Below are 19,491 nucleotides of genomic sequence, written 5' to 3'. Positions count from 1 at the left end.
CATTCTGATAGTGTTACACAAACTTGTTCAAAATTCCCCAAATGTTAGGAGAAAACATTTGCACAATAACAATAATGTAACATTCTAAAAATGTTATACATACATTTCCACAATAACAATATATAACATTCTAATAATGTTACACCAACTTGTTCAAAATTGCCCAAATGTTAGGAGAAAACATTTCCACAATAACAGCAATGTAACATTGTAAAATGTTACAAATACATTTCCACAATAACAATATTTGTAACATTCTAATAGTGTTACACACACATTTCCACACTAACAATAATGTAACATTCTAAAAATGTTACACATATATTTCCACAATAACAATAATGTAACAATCTAATAGTGTTATACACACATTTCCACAACAATATATATAACAATATATAACATTCTAAAAGTGTTAGACAAACATTCCCACAATAACAATATATAACATTCTAAAACGTTACAAATACATTTCCACAATAACAATATTTGTATCATTCTAATAGTGTTACACATATATTTTCACAATAACAATAATGTAACAATCTAATAGTGTTATACACACATTTCCACAATAACAATATATAACATTCTAAACGTGTTAGACAAACATTCCTAGTAGAAAACGCTCCCACAACTAAAATATGACGTAGGGGGGACGTTCTAAGAACATAGTTTTGTTGTTAATTTGGTATACACTTCTAGTAAGGAACTCTAGTTAAATGAACTCACAGAAAACGTCTCTACAACGTTCCAGGTTCTGTGTGGCTGAGTTTATTATGTCCCAAGTGGCGTTAATTAAGATTAATTTATAATATTAATAATTAATTATTAATAAAACTTCTTTTTTTTAGCGTTGCTTCCTGTGTGCTCGTGGATAACTTGGGGCTCTGCTGTTTTTTTCTCCTGCTGGAGTGGGCGGGGCTTAGAGGAGCCAGCAGTCCAAAACAAGGCACGAAGCTGCAGAACAGCAGGAGTGTGAGAGTGTGTGTGTGTGTGTGTGTGTGTGTGTGTGTGTGTGTGTGTGTGTGTGCTGCTCCGAGACTGTGGAAGAAAGAACGAGGCTCCCACCACAGCAATGATCTCATAAAGCGCGAGCTGGGGACCCAGGTGACCCGAACGCGCGCGCACACAGGTGACAGGTAAGTGGTAGTTAACTAGCTTCAGCTGCCAGTGCTTCCGGTGCTGGAGTTTTTTTTTTTTTTTTTATGAGTCCTTGAGGGACTTCCTTGAATGGGTGGTCCTGCAGTTTCTGAGGATATTGGAGCTTAAGTATGGAGCCGCATGCCTTCAGAAACTCACACTCACACCAGTAGTAGGCCAGTAGTGAACTCACACTACAGTGCAGTGTGTGTAGTAGTAGTAGTGCACAGGGTGGCAGTGTGTAGAGTGGTGGACACACTTGTTTGGTTGCTGTTTTTTTGGCTGTCATGCTCAGCTGGAGTGACCTTGAGGACAGTTTGTTGTGGTGGGTTCTCCCAGTCGCCCAGAGCTCCTTTTTAAGTAAACATGTTCCTGCAGGCTGTTGAGGAACGAAGTGTGCAGTATTAGTTTGACTCCTGGCTTTAGAAGTAGTTTGATACATAAGAACTTAATGACAATGTTTTGTCATGTACTAGTGCATCTCAAAACATTAGAATATCATTGAAAAGTTACTTTATTTCAGTAATCCAGTTCAAAATGTGAAACGCATATATTATATAGATGTACTACACACACAGAGTGATCTATTTTAAGCGTTTATTTACTTTATTGTTGATGATTATGGCTTACAGCCAATAAAAAGACCAATTCATACTTTTGGCACCACTCAGTGTGGGCAGTGTGCCACATCCTGCTGGAAAATGAAATCTGCATTTCCATAAAAGTTCTCAGCCAAGGAAAGCAAGAAGTGCTGTAAGATTTTTCTGGGAAAACACTAAACTGACTTTAGACTTGATATAGACTTGATACAGTGGATCAACAGCAGCAGATGACATTTTTCTCCAAACCATCACTGACCATCAGTAAATTTTGCATTTCATTAAAAAAAACAAGGTACCAAGGTTCCAGGAGTCTGGAGGAAGAGTGATGAAGAGTGAGGAGACACACAGTCCAAGCTAAGTTTCCACAATCAGTGATGGTTTGGATATCTATATCATATATGAGTATATATATATTTTAAACTAAATTACTGAAATAAAGTAATTTTTTCAATGATATTCTATTTTTTTGAGATGCACCAGTAGATAAAACAAACATGAAAGTAAATAGATCTAACTAAAAGAAAATGCAGTAAAAACAAAACTAGACAAATCACATGCACATTTCCTACACTATTAACATGGAATTATACCAACATTCCAACTCTATTAAGTGACTAAGATGACTTAAGTGACTTGGTGTGAAATGTCCAGCTGAAGAGAGACATATGGAGTCAGAAAAACCTTTTTAAATTGGTTATTATACCCTGCTAAAATCCAGCTCAATACCAGCTTTAGCTAGTTGCTGGTTTTAGATAGACTAAGCTCTGGATTTAAGCCAAAATATATCTTCAACCAGGGTTGGAGAGCTGGAATCATGCAAACTGTGGCATAGAGTATAGGAGTGGGTGATATGGCTGTATAATAATAGCATGATATTTCAGTATAAATTTGTGATAACAATATTCTTGGCTATATGACAATAATTAACATTTCTGTATAATATTGCAGTATATTCCAGTATAGTATATTACATGCAAAAATAATAGGTGTGATGAATATAAATATGAATATATGAAGCTTTTATGAATATCAGTTTTATAGCAAAGAAAAATATTCATTTTAAACAAACAAACAAACAAACAACTGTCTTTTCTTGTCTGAAACTGTGATTTTTTTCTATGAAATATTGCTGCATTTCTGTTTGGTGCACTGCGTACAGCAGGAGGAGCGAACTGCTGCTGAGCGGCATGTCTGAGCCAACTGTCAGGGTTATGCAAAATGCTATTAATAATTAATAAACATGAGTAGTAAAAAAGCAAGTGTGACATCAGAGCGGGAAAGCCCATCTTCTTAAGCCCGGTTACTCTGCATTCTCTGAGCGCTGACCTCTCTGTGCATTTTCCTCTTAACTCCTTGCACCTGCAGCTGCAGGCGATGGCTGCTCCAGCAGAAACCGACAGGATGACCTCTGAGCTCCAGACCAGGACAGCACTGCAGAAGCAGGATGAGCAGACGCAGCAGCCTGAGAAAAGCTCACCTGCTCCCTCAGGTAGATAACTCTCCCACCTTCACTTACCTGTAGATTAAATTCCACGTCTTACCGAGGTCCAGCAGCTTCAGTCAGTGGGTGAGCATTGGCTGTGGATTTAAATAAAATATTTGTTTTGTGATGTTTTAGTCTGGAATGTAGAAAAGCAGGACAGTTATTTGTAATGCGTATTAAGCCAGAGTGCTGAGGGGTGGGGTGGGTCTGCTATTGTTTACTGTTAAACCAGTTTAATCAAGTACCTGTAGAGGTTCCAGAGAGTACAGGAGTATTTTTAGAGGAGCCTTTTAGATTTCTCAGCTTGTTGTCTATTTAAGTTCAGGTGGAATCTTCCATAAATCAGTTCTGTTACACTTTCTGTGGAGGTATAGTATTATAAATGCAGTTATAACTCATTACAAATTATTAATAATTAGAGGTTCGACAAAATCTCACGAGATTAAATCGGCACAATATTTCTCATCAGGTAATAAATGGGTTTTGTGAGACTTACGTACAGGTAACCAAAACAAATGTTTGATCATTTTGGGCAGCAACGCATTGACACGATGCAGAGCCATAAACCATAGGTATTTGGTCATAGGTTGCCAGGTCTGTATTGGGGAGGATTCTGACAATAGTTGTAAGGTCTAAAGAGACTCACATGAGATCAAACAGGAGAGAAGTTATTGGGTTTATAGTTAAATCAGCTGCAGTACCTGAATACTGTTGTCTTTTACTGCAAATGATAAATCATACATAATTCCAAATCAAAGCAAAAATTGATTGACATCCAATACAAGAAGGTTACTTACAAAATATAGAAAAATGCACCTGCACTTTTGCATTTGAGCGTTTCAGTCAAATAAAATATTTCCAATCATATATTTTAACTTTGAAAAAAAAAAGATATATATTGTAATTAAACCAAGCTGAACTGCCTGAATTTTTGCACCAGGAGTGCAGGCATAAAGTTATCCAAAAGCAGTGTGTAAGACTGGTGGAGGAGAACATGCCAAGATGCATGAAAACTGTGATTAAAAACCAGGGTTATTCCACCAAATATTTATTTCTGAACTCTTAAAACTTTATAAATATGAACTTGTTTTTTTTTTTGCATTATTTGAGGTCTGAAAGCTCTGCATCTTTTTTGTTATTTCAGCTATTTCTCATTTTCTGCAAATAAATGCTCTAAATAACGATATTTTATTTGGAATTTGGGAGAAATGTTGTCTGTAGTTTATAGAATAAAACAACAATGTTCATTTTACTCAAACATGAATCTATAAATAGCAAAATCAGAGAAACTGATTCAGAAACTCAAGTGGTCTCTTAATTTTTTTCAGAGCTGTATATGTGTGTATATATTCTATATAAATCTCGGCTCATCTCGTTCTCATAAACCCAATATCGTGTCTCATCTCGTGAGCATGTTTATAAATGTCTGTAATGCAGCAAATGCACTTATAATTAACTAATAGACTTTTCAAAATACAAGCATTATATTTATTATTTATAAAAGGATGCAGACATGTAATGAATCTGTTTGATGGTATCAAAGACATCGTTTCACAAATGAACATTTAAAAGTTATAGAATGGGAGTTCTGGTTAGAAAAAACACAAACTGTTGTGTGTGAATTAGCTGTAAAGTGGTGTGAGATGGGAGCTGATCTGGAACTGCAGGTTCTTTTGTCTTGTCTGTGTGCAGAAGTGTTGGGCTGAAACTGTGTGTTTGCTCACCAGCCAAGGTTTAGACTCCAACCCATACATACTAACCTTGTACATGCATACAGAAATTATTTTAATCATGATTAATCACAAAATATTGCTGTGATTTAGATTTTTTTAAGCAACTCATAATCATATAATAGTCAAATTATCAGTATTGAGCAGTGTAACTGTGTTCCCTGGAATAATGGTGCTCCATTCAGTACTTTTAAGATGAGTTGGGGATGAGGTATGGTGCTGATCATCCTGTAGTATCCTGATACTTCTAACAATGTTCTTACTGAATACAAAATCATCAAATCCTCACAGCAGTGCTCCCAAATCAACAGCTGGATAAACTCTTATTCTCGATATGCTATATGTTTATGATTTATTTATTAATGCAAATGCAAAAACTTTTATGAATCACTGTAAACCATTGATCACATATTGTGGAGTCCCACAGGGATCTATTTTAGGGTCCATTATAACTGTAATGCAATTGTGAGAGTAAAGAAAGGGAAATGTTGCCATGCACAGTGTTCACAATGTTCATACATTTGATTTTAGACAAAACACTGAATGAGAGGTCTCAATACATTTTTCCACCTAGTGTATGCACATTGAATAAATACAGCAAATCTTTGTTTAGAATTTATGTTTTTTTTATATATATTTATTGCACTAGTCTCTTAGGGACCCACTGAAACGTTGAGAGACTACAATATATGAACGTAAAGTAAAAAGCCTAAATCTAATCTTCACGTATAACCGATTTATTATTATTTTTTATATTGAATTAGCCTGAATTATAAATGTCAGCACAATTTTCCTGCACATTTCCTGTGTTTTTGCTGAAAGGAAGTAAACACTGTAGTACAGAGTCGTGATGACGTATTTTGTTTTCTTGCCTTTATCTCTGGTAAATATTAGCCATTTGCTACGCTAGCCTGTCTCCAGGTAAAAAAAAAACATTTATACATTAATAATTTACTCCTGATCTGCTGTTATGAAACTGGTCACTCTCTGACCCCAACACTCGGAACTCATTCCTGTTAATAAAAAATCACTCGCTTTGGTTCAGGGAGCACATGATACTATGTAATGATAAAGACAAACACAGATATACAGTTATATTTTATTTATTATATTTATTAGTGCTGGGCGATATGGGAAAAATCATATATCACAATATGGAGTTTTTTATATCGCGATATTGGATTTTTTATATCACAATAACAATATATATAATGTTCAAATGTATATATATATATATATATATATATATATATATATATATATATATATATATATATATATATATTGATATACCACATTTGATTATGTTTTCAGTAATTCTTAGAAAAATATGCCTAATTAAATGATTGCTTACTTTTTTCCAACTTTATTTCAAAGTGACATTAAACCAAACTTTCACAAATGAGAATTACTACATTTTAGTGCAGAAATATATATGTATCAAATAAAAAAACAGATGAGGTAGATGCAGTAGCTCTTTTTTCAAACTTATACAGGTATTTAAATTGAGTTATCAGAATAAACTCAATTAACATTTTTTAAAGTATCTGTCAAATAACGTAAAGCAGCGTCATGTCGCAAAACTACATTATGAAGCTTTTTTTGCAAATACTACTTTATTATCTCTAATATAAACCGAGTTTATGCAAAGTGACCATGCCAATACATTTCATTGTAGCCTACTCATATATTTGCATGAATAATTGATGAAATTACTGTAGAAACGATAGGGAGGATAGAAGGTAAGTAGAACGATAGACACTTTTCTATCGTTCCCACGATATTTATCATCATATCACACAGCACTACTATTTATCATAATTTTTATCACACAATATATCCTGTTTACTGAGCAATGTCACCAGCCATGTCACCAGCAGATGACATGTCTCTCCAAACCATCACTGATTGGTGGAAACTTCACACTAGACCTCAAGCAGTTTGGACTACGTGTCTCTCCACTCTTCCTCCAGACTCTGATCCCTTGATTTACAAATGAAATGCAAAATTTACTGATGATCAGTGATGGTTTGGAGAGTCATGTCATCTGCTGGTGTTGGTACACTGTATAATATCAAGATTATGTCAAGATCAGTGTAGTATTTTCCTGGAAAATCTTACAACACTTCACGCTTCCCTTTGCTGACTACTTTTATGAAGATGCGGATTTTATTTTCCAGCAGGAACTGAATAATTATTGACATTCCGATTTTTTGAGATGCACCTGTACTGTTGCTCACAATGAAATTTGAAAAGTGTATATAGTAAAAATTAGCTGAACAAAATACACTATTAAAGCAGATGAAAAATCTGAACAAATTACTTTGGACATGTGTTTAAACTACATGTGTGTTACAGTTACAAAAAAAATAGAACAATAAAGAACAGAGCATACATAATACTTTACAGTGGCTGCTGATGCAGGCTAATCTTCTACTGCATGGAACAAAACAGGAGGTCAAAAGTGCACAGAACAGTACAAGAACCACCCACCAGTAATTATTATATCCTTAATAGTGTGTAATTAATAATAATCGCTAACTAATCGATTTATGAGGCTCCCAGTGATATGCACCAGCTTCATTATTTGATAATCATGCTGCTGGCTGAGTGTGTTATATAGCATGTAGTCATTCTTCACCCCTGATTGCATTACCATTTCCAGAGCGCCATCAGCAGAGACCTGCTCACTGTATGATAATGACATAATCACTTGCATAGAAATGTCAAGGATATTAGACCAGAATAGAGCAGATTGGAGCTATAAAACAGTTGGATCTCACTTTAGTTATATCAACACAGAGGTTTAGAAAAGCAAAAAGGCTAGTCCACTTGCATAAAATTAAGACCACCTCCTTTTTCCACATATATTATACATTATATCAGCTCCACTGATCATATAGGACACTTTGTAGTTCTATTATTATAGACCGTAGTCCTATATCTGTTTCTTTGCATACACCACCCTGTTCTTTAGTGCTCAGAACCCCACAGGATAGACAACCACGGAACAGAGATTATTTGGGTGGTGGGTCATTCTGCATGGTGGTGGTGTGCTAGTATACGTGTATAAGTGGATCAGACACAGGGCATTTTACAATACGATATTATCACAATACTTTGACTATGATATCAATGATACTTGACGATATCTGCATTACTGAAGAGGATAAAATACTCATAAAAAAGCAAATACCAGGAATCATGGATTTATTAGGAGTAGTTTAGAAGTTTAACAACCATTATATATATATATATTTTTTTTTTTTTCATTTAGAGCAACTTATTTCTGTTACAGAGGTGGGCCAATGTAGTGTTAGGAGTCTTGCCCCAGGGCTCTGATTGGTGCAGCATAGTCACCCAGACAAGGAATTGAACCAAATCCCAAACATGATGTGGTAGCTTACTGGTAGGGAGTGGTGCATCCACTGTGCCAAACCAACCATCGCAGGTTTACCCAATTCATTTGATTAGCCCCACCACATGAAGCAATGAAGCATTAACTTGTGTTAACTCATAAAACAAATTTGTGGGTAATTTATAGGGAATTTAGAGTGCTTTAAAACTATCTATATTTGATGCTGTGCATCAATAATTAAATTGAAACGATATAACTCAGAATTTATATTTTGTATTGAGGGCCCTATGCTGTTCTGTTGTTTTACACCAGGGGTCGTCAATTAAGTTTGGCCACTGGCCAGATATTTTCCAAACCATTACGTGGCAGGCCACAAAAATATGAAGTGAAGTGTAATGGGATGGGATGGTTGTTGAACCCGATTGCAGAACAGTTGATCTCAAAGCAGGTAAACCCAAGAAGAAAGGAAAAAATAAATAACGAAACACTCCACTCCTCACGCTAGTGCATTGGGACACAGCTGGGAAAAAAAGTGTAAAGAGATAAGGAGCCCATGAACGGGCGGAAAAATGAGAACGGGCGGAAACAAAAGTCACGCCGAGCGCAATAGAGAGAGACAGGGAAGAAATGTAAACCAAAGCTCGCCAGAGAAGCATTTTATTGTTTTTTTTCATTAGCGTTTATTATATATCAAACAACCTTACAGATCAGATGTTTCAGCCAGGGCTGCCTATTGCCAACCTGTTTTACACCACTGTCGTTAATGAATCTACACTAATTACTCTTTCTCTCTTTCTTCAGGTCAGGGTGCGATGCTGGTGGTGTGTGCCGTGTCCGTGGCGTCCCTCAGCGGTCTGATGCTGGGATATGAGCTGGGTCTGATCTCTGGAGCTCTGCTGCAGCTCAGGGAGGTTCTGGCTCTGTCGTGCCCGCAGCAGGAGCAGGCCGTGGGGGCTCTTCTGCTGGGAGCGTTCCTCCTGTCGGTGGTCGGCGGCTCTATCGTGGATCGTTACGGCCGCCGCTTCTCAATCATCTTTACAGCGGTGCTGTGCGCCTGTGGAACGCTGCTGAGCGTGTGCGTGACGTCCTTCTGGGCGCTGCTGGTCGGCCGGACGTTCGTCGGGATGGCCGTTGCTCTCTCGGGCACAGCCTCTTGCCTTTATGTAGCGGAGGTGGCACCTGCAGCCTGGCGTGGGAGGTGCGTGTGCGTATATGAACTGATGGTGGTCCTGGGAGTGCTGCTGGGGTTCGGGCTGAGCTGGGCGTTTGCAGGCGTAGAGGGTGGCTGGAGGTTCACCTTGAGTGCGGTGTTGGTACCTGCATTTCTTCAGATCTGTGTAATGCCGCTGCTTCCCCAGAGCCCTCGATTTCTGATCACCCAGAGGAGAGAGAAAGAAGCCTGGGCCACATTGGCTCGCCTTCGAGGAGCTACCAATGCTGACATTGTTGAGGAAGAACTGCGGACTATCAGGGTCGCTCTGGGGGCTGAAAATCAGCAGGGATTTCTAGACCTCTTCCGCTCACGTGACAACATGCGCAGGAGGCTATGCGTGGGTTTGGCTTTGGTGTTTCTTCAGCAGGCAACAGGACAGCCCAACTTGCTAGCCTACGCCTCTACAGTGCTTCGCAGCGTGGGCTTCCATTCCAACGAGGCGGCAACCCTGGCCTCTACTGGGTTGGGTTTGGTTAAAGTTGGCGGGACCATTCCTGCGATACTATTGGTGGACAGAGTTGGGCCTAAAGCCTTCCTGTGCCTGGGAGCCGTGGTAATGACGCTGTCTACGGCAACGCTAGGTGCCGTCACCTTGCACAGCCAAACCCACGTCTCCAGCTTGTGCCAAAGCCCAGTCCAACTCAACAATACCTCAATGGTCAAAGGGTTCGAGAGTGACTTTCACACAGACCTGCCTCAGGGCTTGTATCATCATGCACACCTTCAGTCCAAACTGAATAACTCACACAGTAGAACAAGCCCCGTCCCTTCAATTCCCTTCAACAACACTCAGGTACACCAGGGATTCAACTCTACAAAGGACCGTAGTGTAGTAGTGAGGAACTTTGAGATACCAGCAGAGCATGTTGGGACTGTAGGAGCTGAAATTGCACTAGAATCCATGTCAGTGGGTGAGGTTTCCCCCTCGCTGAAGTGGATCTCCCTGGTCAGTCTTCTAGTCTACGTGGCTGGATTCTCCTTCGGCCTGGGACCAAGTAAGAGTCACACCAGTAACACTGCAGTTCACAACCACTGTACATTTACACTAGGGGTGGGACAATATATTGATATTGCAAACTGTTTATTTAACCTGTTAATTAAAAAAAAGAGAGTTTAAAGCTGTGAATAGTCTATGTAAGGACCAGTTAGGTAAAAAAAAAAAAAAAAAAAAAAAAAACGAAAACAAGTTTCTCAGGAGACCTTTCACACATAATACTGTGTGAAAGGTCTCCTGAGAAACTTGTTTTCGTTTTTTTTTTTTTTTTACCTAACTGGTCCTTACATAGACTATTCACAGCTTTTGCTCAAAAACTCTGGCCAAAAAAGGCCAATCAATAACCCATTGTATCTGTGGATGAATGAGTTTGGGTAAATATTTAATTGTAGTATTTGGACTGTGACTGTGTGCCTCAGCTAAAGAAATATGGGGAACAAATTGTGTAAAAAAATGCTTTTTACCACTTCTTGACTGTCTTTACTTGTGGCTTGAGGCATGAAAGCTGAATATAGTATGCAAGACTGTCCCAGCATGGGTGTTTAGTTGCTCCTAACTGGTGAATCCCACAAAACAACTATTATTAAGACATTAGAACACAAGCTGGTAGTTTTAGCCCAGAAAACATTATCATTTACACTGTAAAATCAGTGATTAAATCATTTCCCAGAAAGCCGTGACAGTATAAACAGTATAAATGCAGAATTATTGTTTACTGTACTTCACAGCACCATGATTATCTTAAAACAGACCTTTTTCTAACTAAATCCTGGGTATTTTGTCTTGTGATCTATTAAGTGCTTGAACAGAGATGTCATACCACCCTGTTATCTATTTCCTAGAAAACACAGGCCTACCAGCATACCTCTCACCATGTGCTGAGGTTCATATAATGAACTGAGAATCCAACAGAACAGGGCTGCACCATATATTGTTTAGGCATCGTCATCGCGATGTGCTCATGCGCAATAGTCACATCGCAGGTTGTGCAAGATCGCAGGTTGTGCAATTAAATCAAACTAGTCATGTTGCAATGTTTTGATTCTTAATACAAGAAGTAGTAGATACACAGCGCTGTCTCTGTGTCTGTGTGAGTGACAGGCTGCTGCTGCCTGAGAAGCACAAGGGGCGGGGTCAGGAGTAAACACGAGGTAACCGCATGGCCTTCATCCACATGGTTGGGCACGTGCTTGTAAACGTGTCCACGTGTCGAAAGCTGTGCACCTCAGACTAGCACAGTTTTGCAGTGCAGATATTTCCAGTTGCAGCTGAATTCACACTTTTAATCCAAGAAAAATGCCATTATTTATCTTTTAAAAGCCATTTAAATGTCTGATTAAAGGGCCGATTACTGTTGTTTCGCTGTTTTCCTTGGGTTTTGAGTGCTCGGCGCTGACAATGGGCCCTGCATTGTTTAATATCGCGATATATATATCATCTAAAAAAGAACATTTGCAATGTAATTTTTTGCCAATATCGTGCAGCCCTACAACAGAACAGAAAGCACTAGGCCAGTCTGAAACATTCCTGGCCAGTGGGCTCCAGTGATCAGTGGGTTTAACACGCCACAATGCTAACCCACATATCAGCACTTTACTCTAAATCTGATTATTCTGGCCTCACATTCTTAACATTCCATCTGAATGCCTTGATTCATTCAGTCAGTGCATAATAATGATATTACTAGTCCTATAATAAGTTTTTTTTATCATCTTTTATTCTATGTGTGTGTGAGTAATTGTGATCTCCTCTGTGTTACAGTGGTCTATGTAGTTCTGAGTGAGATTTTTCCCACTGGGATCAGAGGAAAAGCTGTTTCTGTGGTTTCTGCCTTTAACTGGGCCATGAATCTGCTCATATCCATGACCTTCCTCTCACTAACAGGTAAGACCCATTCACAGCAGCAGTCCAGACTCAAAGTACACAGAGATACGGATTAGAATTATCACTTTTGCTTAGTAAATGATATAGATATGAAGATATTTATTGCTAATTTTGGTGATTAACCTTTTAAACTCTGTATTGTAGGCTGATATTTAATAATTCCATAAAAGACAACAGAACCTGTTCAGGTTCAAGTTATTCTTTATAACTTACAGGAGCCAGGAATTTATACCTGCAACCCTCACAATGTTAATCAAGTTTAAAAACAAAAAAATAACACAAACATGGATGTCACAATTATGAACTTTCTATGAACTTTTCAAAGATTTAAAAATACAGTATTACAAATAAGTAATCTAAAATGACTTCCTTAAAAATCATAAAAGAAAATAGGGGTGGGCAATATTATATCATATACAATATATCGTGACACAGAAATATCATGATATTAAAAATCCATATTGTGATAATAGGGCTGTTCTGTCTTAAAAGTAGTATATTATTTACAGTGAAGCTTTAGGTGTATTTATTGTATAATTGTTTTAGTTTGCAGTTTATATGCATGCGCTAAATATTCTGCAATATTTTTTGCTGCATTATATTATTTTATGCCATATTATTTATTTTGCCACATTATGATTATGCTGTTAAACTATTATACTATATTCCTGAAATGAATGAATTATTTTAGTTTTCCTATATCGCCAAGTATATCATTATCACAAAAATACCCTGAAATATCGTGATATTATTTTATAGCCATATCGCCCACCCCTAAAAGAAACATTATATAACAAAAAAAAAAATAAATAAATAAACGATAGGTAAGGTAAAGTTCATAACTATCATTGTGTCAAACATAATATCCTGCAGCAGAATGAGCTAAAATTAGCTGATTGAGTTTCTTTTCTCTCTGTTTATTAATAAGGGTTAATCTACAGTTACAGAAGATACATGAATCAATAGCATAATCTGATGTACAGTGCCAATCAAAAGTTTGAAAACGTAAGTGATCCAGACTATGAAGAAACACATGAGGAATCATGTAGCAACTTAAAAGTGTTAAACAAACAAAAATACTCTGTGAAGCATTTAGATGCTCTTATCTGGGGAGCTGTTAACTTGTGGTTTCTGAGGCTGGTAACTCTGATGAACTCTTTCTGTACAACAGAGGAAACTCTTGCTTTTCTTTTTATGGGGTGGTCCTGATGAGAGCCAGTTTCATCGTAATGTTTTTGATGGTCTTTGCAGTAACTGCACTTGAGGATGCTTTCAAAGTTCTTTACATTTTTTAGATAGACATTTCTTAAATAAATTTAGTTAAGTAGTTCTTGCTTCTCATAATCTGGATTAGAACATTACTAAAATCAAGCTATTCACTGTATACCTGTAACTCTACCTCTTCACAACTTTACAACTGATGCTCTCAAACACATTAAGAGGCAAGAAATTCAAGTAATTAACTCTTGATGAGTTCAGCACAGCTGTTAACTGAAAGCCTGAATTCCAGTTGACTCTACCTCATAAAACAGACTGAGAAAAAGTGCAGTACATTTTATAGCTTCTCTTTCAGTTTGGACTAAACTGAAAAGTCTCAAAAATCAATACCAAGCAAGACATGTGTGACAGAACCCACGGGTCTTGTTTTACACTGCATTTTAGACACATGCTTCTTCTGCTAAATTAGCAATACAGCCTTCAAATCTAAGAAGGATCCAGTTAATACACTGGAAAAAAATGAGTAAATTTTACTGTAAAAAAAGTTTTTGCAACTTTCTGCATTTGCTTTTTTAAGTAAATTTAATTTCAGATAAGTTTAAGTAACTTCAACTCGGTTTCAAGACTTTAATGTTACATAGAGTAAATAAGTGAACTGAACTTCAGTCAATCCTTTTTTTTTACTAAATTTTACTTAATTTATTTTTGCTGAATCAATCCTTTCTTTTAGTAAACTTTACTTAATTTCTGCATACAATATTACCTAATTACAATTACTTAATTCATACAATATTAATCAAATATATGTTTTTTTATATTTTATTTTATGTATTTATTTATTTTGTAAACAGACCAAGTCTCACTGTCTCAACACATGGATGGCATGTTAAGTATACTTAAAAGAATGTATGCCATCCATGTGTTGAGACAATGTAATATATGTGTTTTAACTAACACATTTTTGATTTCAGGAATTATAATATATAATGTATCATAAATTATTTGAGTAATATTGTATAAATTAAGTAATTGTAAAGAGGTAACATTGTATATAGAAATTAAGTAAAGTTAAGTAAAAGAAAGGATTGACTGAAGTTCAGTTCACTTATTTACTCTATGTAACATTTAAGTCTTGAAACCGAGTTGAAGTTACTTAAAATTAATCTGAAATTAAAAATAACTAAAAAAAAAGCAAATGCAGAAAGTTGTGAAACTTTTTTAAAGTAAATTTTACTCAACATTTTTTTTCAGTGTACTCTTGCAAACAAACTGTGCTCTGCTTTTGGAAAGTTTTTTTTTTTTTCCTCACAGTGACATAAAATGTGATGTTACATCATTACACAACTTGTCTAATAGTTTCAAAGAATTTACTAAACTGTTTTCAGTAGTAAGTTCTGAATAATAAGCCTCTAGTTTAGTGGTCTAATGATTGACTCTGTCTGTTACTAATTAGCATTTAATACCTTAAATATTTAATGTGATTTACATAATAATGTTATGAACATGTGAGGTGAGCAGAGGAGCAGTTGTTGACCTGAAGAATTAAAAGGAAATAAAGGAATTGAGCCAGTATCAATCATTAGCACATGATGAGCATGTGACCTGTGGGATGTTTTGAGAGGAGTCCTGTATGAAAGATTACGCAACCCCTTAAATAACATGAATCAACACTGTCTGTCTGTTAGGTAATAGTTTTCATAAGAGTTCATGTGAGCTATAATGTTACTGGCTCATCCAGGTATTACTAACCTGCTGCTGAGTGATAGAGGAGTCTGCTGAGAGCAGCTGTCTGAGAAAAAAACACATGAAATGTGTAGTGTGTAGTGGTGAAACGTGCTGTGGGTTAAAACCCTGCAGAAAGAGAACAGACCAGGCTCGGGTTGGCTGGTTCTGAGTGTAAGTAAGCACGTGCTCTCTGGTTCATTAATCCTGTATTAAATATTAAATATTAAATATTTCAAATCAGCTGAATTAGTGTACAGATATCAGCAGAGCTGGTTTGCAAAGAATAATATCTTAGCAAGCAAAATCCTCTTTAATGTATTCTAAATATCTACATACTAGTACATTTAAAAATCAGAATAGATAGATAGATAGATAGATAGATAGATAGATAGATAGATAGATAGATAGATAGATAGATAGATAGATAGATAGAAAAAAATACAAATACAATAAAAGGGTACCACTTTATAATAAGAATACCTTTATAAAGGGTTTATAAATGGTTTACACTTAGTTTATTAATGGTTACTAGTTAGGTTGTAAATGCCTTAAAAATCATTAATAATCAGTTATAACACATGCGTAGAAAGGGCAACAATGACCTGTTGTTTGCCAAACAGTGAACACACAACCATCTATATTGTTGCCCTTTCTATGTATGTGTTATAACTGATTATTAATGATTTTTAAGGCATTTACAACCTAATTAGTAACCATTAATAAACTAATTGTAAACCATTTATAAACCCTTTATAAAGGTAGTCTTATTTTAAAGTGGTACCAATAAAATATATAAAGTCTAAAAACACAAAAGTTCAGTCAGTAGTGTGTAATGGAGATGAACAGTGCCGTTGAACACAGTAGACAATGAACACCAGTTGATGTGCATATAAAGAGGGTATATGATGCCAGCCATACAAAAAGTGCAAATACACAGAATATCATTAAAAAGTTACTTTATTTCAGAGTAATCTATTTTAAGCGTTTATATCTTTTATTGCTGATTATTTATTGTTGCAGTCAATGAAAACCCAAAAATCAGCATCTCAGAAAATTAGAATATTATATAAGACCAATTGGTGAACATAAGTAAACATGTTCCTGCAGGCTGTTTTTGGGAATGTAGTTTGCATTATTATTATTTTGGCTCTTTGGTTTAGAAGCAGTTTAAAACATTAGAACCTAAAGGTGGTGCTTTGGCATGCACTAGTGCATCTCAAAACAGTAGAATATCATTGAAAAGTTACTTTATTTCAGTAATTCAGTTCAAAATGTGAAACTCATATATTATATAGATACATTACACAGAGTAATCTATTTTAAGCGTTTATTTACTTTATTGTTGATGAATATTTATGGCTTACAGCCCATAGAAACCCAAAAATCAGTCTCAGAAAATTAGAATATTATAGACCAGTTGGTATTTTGGCAGTGTGGGCAGTGTGCCAAGTCCTGCTGGAAAATGAAATCCTCATCTCCATAAAAGTTGTCAGTAGCAGAGGGAAGCATGACGTGCTTTAAGATTGTGCAGGAAAACAAAACTGCACTGACTTTAGACTTGATAATAAAACACAGTGGATCAACACCAGCAGATGACAGACATGTCTCTCCAAACCATCACTGATCATCAGTAAACTTTACATTTCATTTGTACATCAAGGGAGCAGAGTCTGGAGGAAGAGTGGAGAGACACACAGTCCAAACTGCTTAAATTCTAGTGTAAAGTTTCTACAATCAGTGATGGTTTGGAGAGACGTTATCTGCTGGTGTTGGATCAAATGATTTAAAACAAGCATAAACATCTGCCAACGTAATAAGACACTTTCTGTAGATAAAAAAAAGTTAAATATTCGTATACAATTCATATAGAAAGTATAGAAGATGAGGCTGAAGTTAAAGTGAAGATAAACATTAATAATGGCAAGATGCAGCACTTTTAACTGGGCATTATGTACAGGATATGTGAACAGTGGGGAGTGTTTGTGTGTGAAGCCCTAAAAGAAGCCCATGTGCAGAATGCCCTCCAGACACTCCACTCCTTACGTAAGGCACTGAAGTTCTGCCAACAAGTTCCTGAAAAGTGACTTGATTAATGGGAATCCCTATAAAAAGCCACGTGTTTAGAAGTGTGAAAGGTAGTGATTCAGATTATACAGTTCTCCACAATATGTAAAATTCAGCTATAATAAGAGAAAAAAGGCTGTTATTACAGGTGGGAATTCCAGAACCAGGGCAGCAGGAATGCACAGTAATGTTATATATTGTTTTTTGTGTTTACAGAGAGGATTGGGCTGCCCAGTGTGATCTTCTCATACGCTGCTATGAGCTTCCTGCTGCTGATGTTCGTGATGGTGTTTGTGCCAGAAACAAAGGGACGATCGCTGGAGCAGATCTCCAAAGAGCTCGCCATGAAGTGAGCAAACACACACACACACACACATTACACAATTATGCTTAACACTGCTTACACCCCTCTGAGCTGCTTTCACTTAGTCTGGTTTCTCCATGATGGGTGGAACCCTTTAAATTTAAATTAGAATGAATCTGTATCCAGTGTTGGATATAAAGCATTGTTTCATGGTCAAAGTCTCCATATAAATGATTATAAATCATTAAAAATAAAATACTCTTTAAATTAAATAGTTTTGTTTATTTTAATGCAACTTTGGCTGAAGGTCAATGCAAATCATTAAGCTAATTTGCTTAAAAAAGAAATTCAGTGTGAAATGGACTTGGGTTGTAGTAAAACATGATAATGAGTACGAACCTTTCTCAAATAGCTCCACTCCATTTACCCCCAGCATTCTGAAATACAGAGCTTTTAGTATAGAGCTGCCCACGCAAAGAAATCACAAGCTTCAATTAGCTTCACACTTCTGTGGTAGAATTCTGAGGCCCTGACATTTAAAACGAGACACTGTGCACATTTAAAAGTGCACAGATATTTTATTAAAACACTGTTTATACACACAGTACCTTTGGGTAGATCTTTGGTGCCACTGTCCTGAAATTATGGCATGATAATTTGACTGACGAGCACAAAAGATTATTTAAGATAGGTTAACAGATTTCTAAATCAATTCAGTGGAAATACATAAATTCCAGCTGTTGTTAAAAATATCTATTTAATATTCATTCATTTCCACTGAATTAATTTTGCATTTTGGATTGCAAAATGAATTTAGACAGATATATGAATTTTTGTCTGATATTGGTGCTTGTGGTCATCCAATTTCACATATTATTTTAGAAGAAACTAAGAAAAAGCAGGTGTCCATATAATGTATATATATGTATGTATTTAGTGTGTGTGTTCCTGACCTGACTGACTTGTTTTACAGGAACCACTTAGACGGCACATTTTTTTGCCACCCGTGGCGAAAGAAGCCCAAATCTGACCCAACCCAGGAGGAGAAGTCCCTATCAGCGGTCTGACCCTGCACTCAAGAAAGAGAGAGAGTGAGAGAGAGAGAGAGAGAGAGAGAGAGAGAGAGTGAGGGAGAGATGTTGATTGTTAGAGATTGGAGAGATTGGAGAGAGTATTATCTGTTTCTGACACATGAACTGAGATACAGCACAGAAATGAGTTTAATATGCAAGTGTTTGTTGTCTTAATCTTTTTTAAGCACCTTGATTGTTTAAAAATGAATGCTATGGAAATGTGTAGAGTAGTTTTGGTACGGATGCAGATTTTAAGACATCTGTAAAGCCTGGATTTAAAAAAAAGAGAGATTTTTGTCTTTTACTATGTCTTTTAAGTTTTAAGATTGTTTTTCAATACACTTTTTAAATTCTCTTCTGTGTCATGATTTTTTTTTTGTAACTGTCACACAGTGTGAACAAATTTATTAATTGTTAGATATATATGCTTTCAAACAAAAAGCAACACATTAATTGACATTTTGCATATCGTTTTGATCCATTTGCCTTACAATGTTAGGTATTGATGGGTATAACTGTGGGGGGGTCCATTTTTTTGTATAACTAGTTTGTTAAAACAGAAGCTGAGAAATTAACCAGTATGATTTGGAAGAAATGGGCAGAAAAAAAATCAGTAAATGTTGAATTATGTTGGTATTTGGTTTCCGATCCAATCTAAATTCAGTCTAACTGAACTGTTTTAGACGCCCATCTTAAGTGT

At 36.3% G+C, this 19,491-nt stretch overlaps 1 protein-coding gene across 1 annotated transcript; it reads left to right on the top strand.

Moving 5' to 3' along the window:
- The first annotated feature begins 982 nt into the window (after positions 1-982).
- Positions 983-19,145, top strand: slc2a12 (solute carrier family 2 member 12). The gene is made up of 6 exons (XM_049462775.1): positions 983-1,142; positions 3,111-3,234; positions 9,118-10,524; positions 12,285-12,407; positions 17,631-17,763; positions 18,692-19,145. Exons 2-6 carry the CDS (start codon positions 3,120-3,122, stop codon positions 18,783-18,785), a joined length of 1,872 nt encoding a protein of 623 aa, XP_049318732.1. The 5' UTR covers positions 983-1,142; positions 3,111-3,119; the 3' UTR covers positions 18,786-19,145.
- The last annotated feature ends 346 nt before the right edge of the window (positions 19,146-19,491 follow it).

Source organism: Astyanax mexicanus, chromosome 13 (assembly GCF_023375975.1).
Source record: "Astyanax mexicanus isolate ESR-SI-001 chromosome 13, AstMex3_surface, whole genome shotgun sequence".
Lineage (NCBI taxonomy): Eukaryota > Metazoa > Chordata > Actinopteri > Characiformes > Acestrorhamphidae > Astyanax > Astyanax mexicanus.
This window is presented reverse-complemented; position numbering and strand designations above follow the sequence as displayed.

Bases quoted from the DNA above. Each gene is read 5' to 3' on its own strand.
- slc2a12 (XM_049462775.1), top strand. From the start codon at position 3,120: ATGGCTGCTCCAGCAGAAACCGACAGGATGACCTCTGAGCTCCAGACC. The intron at 3,235-9,117 runs GTAGATAACTCT...CTCTTTCTTCAG, and splicing joins AAGCTCACCTGCTCCCTCAG to GTCAGGGTGCGATGCTGGTG. The intron at 10,525-12,284 runs GTAAGAGTCACA...TCTGTGTTACAG, and splicing joins CTCCTTCGGCCTGGGACCAA to TGGTCTATGTAGTTCTGAGT.